Genomic DNA, 12572 nt, shown 5'->3' with positions numbered 1-12572 from the left:
CTTGGTCCCTTCCGCCTGTGCCGGTCCTATGTCTGTGCTCTCAAGCCCAGTCCCATCATGTACATGTCACAGCTGCCTACCTGCCACCCACTCCTGGGAGCTGAGACACTCACCATCCTATCCCGCCCGCCCCACCTCCCAATAACTTCCCAGTGTGGCCGAGAGGCCTCCTTGTCTCCCTCCTGGCCTGAGTGTGTGCTGTGCACAGCCTATCCCCACAGCCCGGATGGCACTGCCACCTTTGGACACCCAGGCCCTGACAATATCCCCCTTGTCCTCCTGTCCTCCCTGGGGTGATTCCAAACTGTGGACAGACCCCGAAAAAAGTGCAATCTCTTTTGTCCATTAGAGTGGGCAGCACAACTTTGGTTTCTGGAGGAAGCCAGTTCAGGTATGCTGGGAGGAGGGTCTGATCCAGAATGTTCTGAGCCTCAGTCCCCTAGTCTGTAAGCCAGGGGAGGTCTAAATTGGCCTCTGACCCTCCAGATCTCCCCTCCTGAGACTTTGGCCCTGTCTGCAAAGTGGGACACTCCTCACATGCCTGGCCAGCAGCCTGCTGCATCCCAAGGAACAGAGCTTCCTTTCTCTGCTCAGACAAATCCTGAGCACATACCCAACGTTGGCAAAGGGTAGTCAAGGCCCAGATGTCTAGGGAAATAAGGTTGAATGAATCAAACATCCACAGAAACACAGGGTCCTCCGAGCCGCAACAGACCCCAGGGGCAGATAGGAGCTGCTCCTGCCCAGCATCTAGATCCCCACTGCAGGTGTCAGATGCGGGCACCTAACTTGCCCCATCCGGCCAGGGTGTCCGTGCCCCTCTTCATGGCTGGCAGGGGGGGCAAGTGCAAACACCCAGAGGGTTTCCTGCAGCCAGAGAAGCCCTTCAGTGCCCTGCGCTCCCAGGAGGTCAGCTGGGGCAGTGATGGGTGTCCAAGCGCACCCACCCCCTGCCCCTGCAGCCCTCTTCCTCCGCACCTGCATCCCTTAGCAAAGGCTGTGACAGCCCAGATGACATTTCTAGGCCTGGAGTGAAGGAAGGCTGGCCAGGAGGAGGTGATGCCTTAGTGGAGATGGGAGAGGAAAAAGTTCCAGTCTAGGGTGACTGCCCCTGTCCTCCCAGGGCCTGGGGCTGTGGGAGGGGCCAGGCCCACTGGGGTCACCCACCACCGGAGCTCTGCTGCCCTCCACTGGCCTGCCCAGGTAGGGCGCGTGCCTGGGGCAGAGTCTCCCAGGTGTGCTGTCCTACCTGGCCCTCTACCGGGTCCTTTTGGGTCTGGACATGCAGGGCTCTGCTGCAGGACCTCACCTGAGTGCAAATCACCTCTGGGCCCCCCTACCCACTGCTAGAAGGGACAACACGAAGAGTGAGCCTTTCTTGTCACCAAAGCCAGCTTTGCAGGTGTCTTATGGGTTAAGAAGGTGCCATTCACCAGCCGGGCCCCAGCCCCACCAGGACAGCCTGGTGTCAGCACCTGCACTCAGCCACAGAGTTGCAGGGCAGGTGCTTATTCCCTGGCATACACTTCCTGGGGGGGACTGCTCGGCACTGTTTAGGGACTCCCTCAAAAGGTACTGGCTTCACCCCTGAGAAAAGGACCCGGCACCTGTGTGCAGACCCAGAGGAAGGTAGGCTTTCATCCCATCTTACATGCCAGGACCCTGAGGACAGTGCAGAGAAGGGGCCCGGCACAGGACCACACCTGCAGAGCAGATGTCAAGCCAAGCCTGTGTCACCTCCACGCCTGGCTCACAGCCCATTTCTGCTGGTGAATGACAAGCCCCTCTGAGGTCCCCAGGCCACTGCATTCCCAGGGCCATACCCAAAGTGGCAGATTGCCCCACAGCACCAGCATCCACCAGCACATGCCAGCCTTGTGGACCCTGCCTTGGGGCCAGGGCAGGGGGTTCCCCCAGTGTCTATGGTCCCAGGAGGAGTGACTGTAGAGCACCCCTGTGCCCAGCTGGGTCCCCGCCAGGCTCAGCCTTCAAGGCCACTGCTGCCAAACAAGACAAAGGGAAAGGCATTCCCTCTGGACAGCCCCTAAGCTGCAAACCCTCAGGAAACTCCCTGGACCCAGGCTACATTCCAGAAGTTTTCTTGGGTCATGGCACGGAGAAAAAGCAGGAAATAGAAGCATCAAATAGCTTTTGACTTGACCATATTCTTTAAGCACTAGCCACATGTGAAAGGTCTTAACTGGCTCAAGTTGCAGAAAGGACAGCTCACTAATCAGCACTGTCCCAGCGGCCATCCTGGCCTAGGTCAGCCATAAGAGACCACCAAGAATGGGGGGCTCAGAACCAGAGAGTTCTCTCTTACACCCTGGAGACCAGAAGTCCTAAATCAAGGTGCCAGCAGGGCCACGCTCCCTCGAGAGGCTCTGGGAGGCGGCGGCACTGTGTCTTCAGCTTTTGGTGGCCGCATCACTCTAACCTTTGCTTCTTCTTTACATCTTTACCATCCCAAACACAGAGATTGAAGCAGGTATGAGCTCCTGGGGGGGGGCACCATCACCATCTCGCCCACAGCCACAGAACAGTGTGTGCTGGGGGGTGGGGGAGGACCCGGGTTCTGTCCTGTCTGGGCCATACAGCAGCAGCAGGCCTTTCCTCTCTCGCCTCAGTTTCCCTATCTGTAAAACAAGGGGGGGTGGCCTTGGTGGTGTCCAGGTGCCTCCAGATCTACAATTCCAGTCTCCAGCATTTCACTGCCCTCTGAGGAACCCCTGACCCAGAACTGCCTTCTCCATAGGCGTCACAGCCCTCCCCGTGACCCATCGTGTCCAGCACTGGGCCCAGCCCACCCCATGAGACGGGACCTGGCCTTCCTAAGTCAGGAGGAACTCAGGAAAGGCCGTGGGCAAAACAGGTCAGACAGTGAACCCCACACAGGGGGAGCCCACCAGCCTGGGCTCCCCCAAATGCTTGGCCGACAGGGGCAGGTGGGCCCCCAACAATGCTCTCCGGCTTCCAGGTACAGGAGATCAGCCAGGTATCACCAGTGCCCAGTGCTGCGGAAAGGTGTGGGGGAGAGACCCCAAGAGAAGATACAGCCATTTGGGAGCCAGCACACCCAGGACTCCGCCTCCTCAGCCACTGGGGGCACACTGGGAGGCCTGCTTGACAGTCAAGAACAGCACAGCTGAACCAACAACTGGAGACCCAAGAGTCACCACATGAGAAGCATCACAGTGGGCTGAGGGGACCTGGGCCTTGATGACAGCCCTGGACTCATGTCCACCTTGACACCCGTTAGCGTAGGTCCCTGAACCTCCTTGTGCCTCAGTTTCCTCACCTGCAAGAGGACAATGGCCCCACATACAAGAGCTGTGAAGACTAGACTGGTGTGGAGAGCACACGCACCACACAGGGCGACTCCCCCACTTCCCATCGTCATTCTCCCAACCCCTCACACCCTTTTCCAAAAGAGGCAGCAGATACTGGAAAAGCCAGCTGCAAGTCCAGACCACGGCAGGTAGAAGGCGAGGCCCAGACCCAGGCCTCAGGCTCCAGGCCAGGCGCCCTGAGCTAAGATGGGAGAACATCCCAGGGAGACGGGCCAGCCCCCACGGCATGCCTTGTCAAGTATGTCACCTGCCACCTTCTGCAGTGACACATGCAGGCCGCTGGGACTGCAGCCAGCCTCCAGTGGTGGGGAGAGCCGACCTCTAAGTGGCTATAGTGTTCACTCTATTAAGGCTTAGCAGGAGCCACTAGGGGCCAGGCCCGGGAGCTAACGTTCTCACACGGACACCCAGTGAAGAATGGCGCAGGCTAGGCTGAGAGGCAGAGGGGTGCCACACCATCCACTAGCCAGCAACCTTGACAAGTTACCCACTTCTCTGAGCCTCAGTTTGTCCACTCATCAGTAGTGACACAACCAGTGCCTTCTGTATGATTCAACAAGTGCATCCGCTTGTTTCAAGGGGGCTCAGAAAAGCCCCTGGCACAAAGTAAGCATTCAGTAACATGACTTTACTGTCACTGATTACCACTGACTATTATTTTCTTGAGAATCTCTCCAAGGGAAATGAAGCACCAACAATCTGTATGTGTTCTCTGCTTACAGACCAGGTGTTCCCACACCCTCCGCCTCATGGGCCTCCCAGGATGAGCCTCTGAACATGCAGATGAAAGCATGGAGGCTTCTGTGGACCCCGCTCACTTCCCAGAGACATTTCCCAACATGGGGCTGGGATCAACTAACACTGCGCTGCACGCAGCCTCTCACTGGAGCTCCTTTGCAAGCATGTCTCCACCAAGAAGCCACGGTGGGGCTCACCAACAAGGAGATCTGGATTTCCTTGGGCAGAAACTTTTTCCCTTTTCCCAGACACTGCAGGAAGCTCCAAGCTGGCCTAAAGGAATAGGGGGTCTTCAGGCTGCACATCCAGCCTCTTCCTCCTCCTGGCCCCAGCCTTTTCTCTGTTGTCACCACAGTGGTCCTTCAGTGTGAGAATGTGAGCTCCCCAAGCCTGACTTAAAGTAGCACCAGATGCTGCTGCAGAAGTTAGAGGCCCCCCACTCTTCCAGGAGTCAACAGCACGAGTGTCTACACTGTCACTGCGCACTGCCTGGGAGCACAGGATGGAATGGGACACTGCCCTGTCACGAAGGGCAAGTGGAGAGGACAGAGCACAGAGGGACCCACCAGACCCCACCTCAGTCCTGTTCATGCCCAAGGGCTCATGCTGGGCACAACAGGGTCTAGTCGGGCTCCCCCTGTCATCGTGTGGTTTGCACACCTGAGCCAAGCCCACTGTGCCGGTCAAGCCACTTGCCACCAGCACCTGTCCCTGATTCCTCTGCCCAGAGATGACCTTTTGGGCAATTCTGATCACCCACAAAGGGGGTCTTTCTGCAACTGCCCCTCCCAAAATGTTCACCAATAGCTGCCATGGCGCTCATTACACATCTGTTGAAAGAACACAGGAAGGAGAGGTGAGGCAGGAGGCGGGGCCTCCCTGCCAGGGCAGCAGCAGCTGGGATTCACAACAAATGTGGGTGCTCAGGCCTCACTCTGGCCATCAGAGTCTAAGACTTCAGGTGGAGCCCAGGAATCTGTTTTCAAGTTGCCCTCCAGGGAATCCTGACACACGGTCTTGCCTGAGGCCCACAGAGCCTCTTGCCCCCACACCTCTCAGGTGCCAGGCCTGGCCACAGAACGTCTGCTGAGGACCTGGGTTACCAGGCTCCCATCTACCACACAAGCCAAGGTCCCCGTTAGCTATTGTCAAAAAGTAAAGGCCACGGGCCAGGCCTGATGGCTCATGCCTGTAATCCTAACACTCTGGGAGGCTGAAGTGGGTGGACTGCCTGAGCTCATGAGTTCAAGATCAGCCTGAACAAAAGTGACACCCCATATCTAAAAAAAACAGCCAGACATTGTGGCGGGTGCCTGTAGTCCCAGCTACTCAGAAGGCTTAAGCAAGAGAATCACGTGAGCCTAAGAGTTAGAGGTTGCTGTGAGCTATGATGCCAGAGCACTCCACCAAGGGTGACAAAGTAAGACTCTGTCTCAAAAAGAAAAAAAAAGTAAAGACCTCGACCCGCAGAGCCCAGGAGGCAGGTAGGCAGGCCTGGCTCACCTGGCAACAGGTGTTGCAGGGGCCCAGGCCAAGGCATGGATTAGCCAACTGCTGTCTGAACCAGGGAGGCAGCTAGGCCCGCCGCCGAGTACCCACAGGTGTGGGCCCCACTGCCCTGCGAGGCTCCGATTGAATTACCCAGAATAATAGCTCACCCTTCCCCCCAAAATGAGACTGAGAGCTGAGGCCGCCTGCTGGCCACTTTGATGTGAAAGGTGTTGTCTGAGCCCACACCTCCTCCTTTGATTTTCAAGAGCAGTGCGGTGTGCCTGCACTCCCACTTGGGTTTGTTGTTTTGTTTTGTTTCTTTAAGTAGGGGATTGTTCTAAACTTTTCCTAAGAACATCAATTACCTCAGAGGCAGGAAACTCAATCCAGATTGCTCTGGTGAAAGAGAAGGTCCCTGCTGTGCCCAGTGGCAGAGACCACATGAAAGGCCCCAGGCCCGCATGCTAAGACCCTACTCCCAGGTCCCAGCGACAGATTGGGTACAGCTCCTGGACCCCATCCAGCCGCCTGCACCAAGGAACAGCATGTGGGAGGCAGCCCAGGTGAGGACCCCGATGGCCACTGTCCTCTCCCCCTGACAACACAAGGCCTGTGGGGCCAGCAGAACCCCCTGCCCTGGCCAACCCTGAGCGTGAGCCCTGGGCACAGAGGGCCTCCCAGCCCACCCAACCCCTGCCCCTGCTGCTGCCCGACACTGCACCTGCCACAGCCAGGCAACACACTGGTCCCCGTGTGCCGATGACTCATCTTCCTGCTCCTACCCTAACAGCCTGCTCACTGCCTCACTCCACCCTGGGTCTTCCCTCCAATCCCCAGGATTTCCTCCCATGTGAAAAACCACCACCAAGTTCTCTTAACCCCATGTCCTCCACAACATTCGCAACACAGCTCCAGGGGCCCTGTGCACACTCGCTGCCTGCAGCCCCTCTCCTCTTGCTCTTTTCCTTGATCATGTTTCCATGTTTGGTACATGTGTGTATGTTACGAAGTCTAATGACATAATCACGTCAAGCCCCGCCCAGCCACATGTGCTAGCATGTTCCTTCCCACCCCGTCCCATCTATGCTCCCAAGAGGTGCCCACTCCCTTGGACCACGGGCTCTTGTTCTCCTGCATTTTATTTTGAAGTAATCACCGCCACCACATCCGTGCCTGTACGGTATGTCTTTTGACTTTAGCTTTGAACTTGACATGAATATTGTGCTGTGTGACTTCCGGAACGCATTCACTCGGGCTCTCTTCTCTGAGAGCTGAGAGTACCACCTCACCGACACCCCAGTGCGCGTGACACGCTGTGGAGGACACACAGGCTGCGTCCAGCTTATTGCTGGTACCAACGCCTCTCTGGTATCCCGCAGGAGCGTGTCCAACAACACTGCTAGTAAGATGCGCCACACTCGGCCACAATAATGCTAAAAACTAGGTGGTTTTGATTAAATCTTCTCCCAAAATACATACAGGTCCCAACAATTCAGATCGCCCAACTCCTTGGATTTTGACCGACGAGTGAGTGAACACGCCGCGTTTCAGTTCTACTTTGCATGCTCCTAATTACTCCGAGACGAGACGGGGCAGCGTTTCGCGGAACCGGGATACTTGCGGGTTGGCTTGTCAGTGAACCCCACTTTCCCACCAGGTGGCTTTTTCTTACTAATTTGTGGGAGCTCTTCATGTGGTCTAGACAGATGGAAGTCCTTAGTCATTATCACTGCTACAGATACTTTCTCCAGCTTGCCTATTTACGACATCTGTCAAAGAAAGTTCTTGATGATGCAGACGTACTGAGTTCATCAACACCTTCTTTACGAACTGTCTTCTAAATGTTCTAAAGTCTGCTTTTCACCCTACGCTCTTAAGCTAGCTGGTGTGCACTTTTGTTAGGTGTGAAATAGGAACCTGATTGCACTGTCTTCCAGCGGAGGCTGGAATTCCCAGCACCATTCACCGGCTGGCCCTGCCTTCCCCGTCCATTCTCTGGCACATGTCACAGTTCTGTGTCACACAGAGCTGTGTGTGGGCTCTCGCCCTCAGCCCATTTGTCCCTGCACCAGTATCACAGCAATGCACCGTCACAAGAGGTTAAGGAGGATGGCAGGCAGAGCAATTCCCTCAACTTTATTCCTCGACAGAAAGGACTTAGCTATTCTTGCTTTTGTTTTCTCATGTACATTTTTCAAGCTGCTTATGAAATTTCATGAGAAAAAAATGGCACTGCCTCTAGCATTATAATGACTGTATGGATTCAACTGTGGAGACCAACACTTCTACTGTCCTGACTCTGTCTGCCCACGCAGACAGGACCTCCGTCGTGGGCAGAGCTCCCGGATGCCACAGTAGCCCTCACCTTCATAATCTCCGCCCCTCGGATGTGGGTGGAGACCATTGAGTATGGCGCTACTAGCAACGAAAATAATTTTATGGTTAGGGGTCACCACAAAATGAGGAACTGTATTAAAGGGTCGTGGCATGAGGAAGGTTGAGAACCACTGTACTAGGCCATGCCTGGACCTCTGGCCTGCAGCTGTGAAGGCGTGAACAGGGCTGTGGTGACTGTCAGGGGACAAGGTGACTTGTCCACAGAAGACTCGTATAGTCTCCACTTACTCGACTTCACAGTAGTGGATTAAAATGAAATTTTATAGTTTTCTGTATATAGTCCTTGAATATTTTTCATTCCATTTATTTTTAGAAACCTTAAGGGTTTTTACTGTTATTTAAACAATATCTTTAATATACAATTTACAAGTCTGTTGGTAGTACTAAGAAAAGCAATCGATCCTTTGGCATACTCGTCCTGAGACTTTCTTAAGAATTCTCACTCTCGGGGCAGCGCCTGTGGCTCAAAGGGTTAGGGTGCTGGCCCCATATGCCAGAGGTGGCGGGTTCAAACCCAGCCCCAGCCAAAAACTGCAAAAAAAAAAAAAAAAAAGAATTCTCACTCTCAGTTTGGAGTTTTCCATACAGGTAATTATGATTTTGGTGAATAAAGTGTTATATTTCTTCCAATGCTGTTAACTTACTTATTGAGTCTTAATGAGCAGATGAGGATCTGTAGTAGAAAGCAGGTTTTTCTGCTGTTAAGGCCCTGACAGCAGCATCTCCCCACTGGGTGGCTATTTCCTGGAGGCTTGTTGGAGGCACCCACACAAACACGTCTCAGTGCAGGGGGACAGACCCCAGTGGGGAGACAAGGACATCTAGGGGAAGGGGCTTTTTTAGGGACAGGATACTGATTGTCTACAGAGGGACTGTTCAAATAATAGATTAAAGAGAATGAGAACCATTCAGAGAAAGGGCCTTACTATAGAAAGAAAGCTGGAATATTACCCAGCAGTGCTGGATCAAAGCTGGGAGTTATGGCATCACCTCCTAGTAGTCAACACACCAGGGGCAGGGGCAGGAGAGATAATGCATGTAATCATCCCCCTGTCCAGGACAGTGCCAGAACACAGCAACGTCCAACAGCCACAGCCACGTCTTGGTCCCCAGACACCATGTAGCACTTACAGAAGAGCCAGGGCTCCAGGAGAGTGGCTCATTCTAGGGAATGAAGGGAATGAGGCAGAGAAGAATAACATGAGCCTTGAACATCATTTTGTGCCGAAAGTAAAGAGATATGGAAAGAATGATAGCCACATAGCAGAGGGACACAAAACTGCATGAGGGGCTCCCATCAACCCAGTGAGGACAGCTGACCACCACAGCACACACAGGGACAGTCTATACCCGCTGGGCCAGTGAGGACAGCTGACCACCAGAGCACATGCAGGGACAGTCTATACTCACTGGACCAATGAGGATAGCTGACCACCAAAGCACACGCAAGGACAGTCTATACCCATTGGGCCAGTGAGGACAGCTGACCACCAGAGCACACACAAGGACAGTCTATACCCGTTGGGCCAGTGAGGACAGCTGACCACCAGAGCATATGCAGGGACAGTCTATACTCACTGGACCAATGAGGATAGCTGACCACCAAAGCACACGCAAGGACAGTCTATACCCGTTGGGCCAGTGAGGACAGCTGACCACCAGAGCACACGCAGGACGGTCTATACCCGTTGGGCCAGTGAGGACAGCTGACCACCAGAGCACACGCCGGGACGGTCTATACTCACTGGACCAGTGAGGACAGCTGACCACCACAGCACACGCAGGGATGGTCTATACTCACTGGACCAGTGAGGACAGCTGACCACCACAGCACACGCAGGGACAGTCTATACCCGCTGGGCCAGTGAGGGCAGCTGACCACCACAGCACACGCAAGGATGGTCTATACCCGCTGGGCCAGTGAGGGCAGCTGACCACCAGAGCACACGCAGGGACAGTCTATACCCGCTGGGCCAGTGAGGACAGCGACCACCACAGCACACGCAGGGATGGTCTATACTCACTGGACCAGTGAGGACAGCTGACCACCAGAGCACACGCAGGGACAGTCTATACCCGCTGGGCCAGTGAGGGCAGCTGACCACCAGAGCACACGCAGGGACAGTCTATACCCGCTGGGCCAGTGAGGACAGCTGACCACCACAGCACACGCAGGGATGGTCTATACTCCCTGGACCAGTGAGGACAGCTGACCACCACAGCACACTCAGGGACAGTCTATACCCGCTGGGCCAGTGAGGGCAGCTGACCACCACAGCACACTCAGGGACAGTCTATACCCGCTGGGCCAGTGAGGGCAGCTGACCACCAGAGCACATGCAGGGATGGTCTATACCCGCTGGGCCAGTGAGGCCAGCTGACCAGCACTGCAAACACGTCCAAAGCACTGAGGGTTGGGCATCAGAACTGCAGCTCACCCACAAGTTGTACCTGTAACTATTCTGTACATCATTATTGTTACTATCATTATTAAAGATAAGCAAAAACAAATTCATGACCTTCACTTTGGACTTGCTTCTCTCCCCGGTCTCAGTCACAGCAACTTTGTCACTGGGCTCCCCTTGCCCCACTGCAAGTGCCAAGAGGTGGGACACAGCCCCTAGCTAGAGAAGGAGACAATAGCACTTCTGCCTCACGGGCCGCCCATGGAAGCAACCCTGTGTATTCCCAGCCCGCCTGGCCACGCTGGTGACAACAGGCACAGACAGGGCACCAGCCCCAGGGTGGGGGGAGCTCACGAGGAGCAAACCCAGTCTCTGTGAGCCATGTCTGGGTGTCATGGGGCCAAATGCACCCCATTCCACCACTAGGTGGCACCCAACCGCCAGCAGAAAGGAGGCCGCCGCAGCACAGCCAGCTGTGGTTAGTAAGAGGACACTAACCCTGCCCGAGAGAGCAGTCTGCAGAGGCCACCTGGGTGTGGCCGCCCCACCCAGTGCTCTCGAGGTGCTCCCAGGATAGACCCTCAGAGGCGGGCAGGTCTGCAGTGTCCTGGCACAGGAACCCCACACAGGCAAATGCCCAGGGTTCCAGACAAGCCTCAGGATTGGTCAGAGGGAATGACGCACAGAGGCAGAAGGCGCACAGACTTACAGCACCCCGCGCCCTGGGCTTCCTGGCATCTTAGAAGTTGGTTTCTTTAGTTAAACTTTCTTCAAATACCTTTTCCAAGTCAAGCTGGGAAGACAGGAAACCACCTCCTACAGGTCAGCACCCAGCCCTCACTTTCCCCAGTGTCCCTACAGGTCAGCACCCGGCCCTCACTTTCCCCAGTGCCTACAGGTCAGCACCCAGCCCTCACTTTCCCCACTGCCCCCAGGTCAGCACCCAGCCCTCACTTTCCCCAGTGCCCCTACAGGTCAGCACCCAGCCCTCACTTTCCCCAGTGTCCCTATAGGTCAGCACCCGGCCCTCACTTTCCCCAGTGCCCGTACAGGTCAGCACCCGGCCCTCACTTTCCCCAGTGCCTACAGGTCAGCACCCAGCCCTCACTTTCCCCAGTGGTCAGCAAACGCCACTCACCACCCTCATCCCTCTCCCTGAAGATCCACAGACTATAACGCCCATCACTTGAGTCAGCACTTACAGGGAGGAAACCACTCACCAATCACTGTCTAATATGAACTGAGTGACAACCTGGCTTTCCACTCTACTCACTTTCCCCACCTCTCTGCCCTAGTCCCCCTCTGCCCCACACCAAGGACACACAAAGTAGACGGCCACCATGAGAAAACAGCCCTTACTTCAGGTGCCGCATGCCAGGATGCACCCCACAGGCAGGTGCCTTTGTGTAGTACCCAACCTAAACAACCTTACTGACAACCCTGGTCCAGAGAAATAGGACCAGTCATGTTGAAGTAAGAATGACAATCCCATCTTTGTACAAGTTGTTGAGGAAAATTATTGGCATTTCTGATTCCCAAAGAAACATACCCAACCACACTCATACAACCCACAAAATAGTAAGACATAGTCAACATTCTCTTCATGTAAAACCCTCAGCACCCAGATCGTAATGTCCTAGAAATCTGCTGGTTAACCTGTGCAGGCCCTGGACGGGCCTTTGGTCCCTGAAGGCCACCAACAGCAAAGGCACCATGGAAGCCACAGGGCATGAGAAAGCCACTGCTTCTTGCTTTTCAGACTGCCTTAAAGGCCCCTGTGGAGTCACCCTCTTAGCTTAATTGAAAAAGTCTCATTGAAGCAGCTTATAACAGAAAGTGGCATAGCGCGACTCGTCCCTGAGGCATTAGCAGCTATTCTGTAGATAGTTCCACTGGGCAGCATCCGAAGGACCTGGTTCCTGTCTCCAGGCTCCACCTGTCGCCAGCTAAGTGGTCTGTCAAAGCAAAGTCTCTTCCTGCTTGGCCACAGCCCACCTGCCTCTTCCATGACCAACACCTGCCGCAGGCCAGCGTCTCTATCCTGCCACCCCCGCTGGGAGGGGAACCTCATGTCACCTGCACAGGTGCAGGTGCAGGTGACGTCTCAGCTTCTCTGTCAGCTCCTCCTCCTTCGGCTCCTCCAGGATGTCCCTGTGGAATCAGGGAGAAGGTGCTTCGCAGAGGTCTCCAA

At 55.1% G+C, this 12572-nt stretch overlaps 1 protein-coding gene across 2 annotated transcripts in view; it reads right to left on the bottom strand.

Annotated features, from left to right (window-relative positions):
• Positions 1 to 10315: 10315 nt before the first annotated feature.
• TPCN2 (two pore segment channel 2) overlaps positions 10316 to 12572 on the bottom strand; it is a 39655-nt gene continuing 37398 nt past the window's right edge. For both annotated transcript variants that reach the window (XM_053562480.1, XM_053562481.1), the window contains exon 25: positions 10316 to 12532. In XM_053562480.1, coding sequence (XP_053418455.1) covers positions 12454 to 12532 — 79 coding nt within the window. In that variant the 3' untranslated portion in view covers positions 10316 to 12453. The remainder of the gene's footprint in view (positions 12533 to 12572) is intronic.

This window comes from Nycticebus coucang, chromosome 14, assembly GCF_027406575.1.
Source record: "Nycticebus coucang isolate mNycCou1 chromosome 14, mNycCou1.pri, whole genome shotgun sequence".
Taxonomy (NCBI): domain Eukaryota; kingdom Metazoa; phylum Chordata; class Mammalia; order Primates; family Lorisidae; genus Nycticebus; species Nycticebus coucang.
The sequence above is the reverse complement of the archived record's forward strand: the minus strand, read 5'-3'. Positions and strand labels throughout refer to the sequence as shown.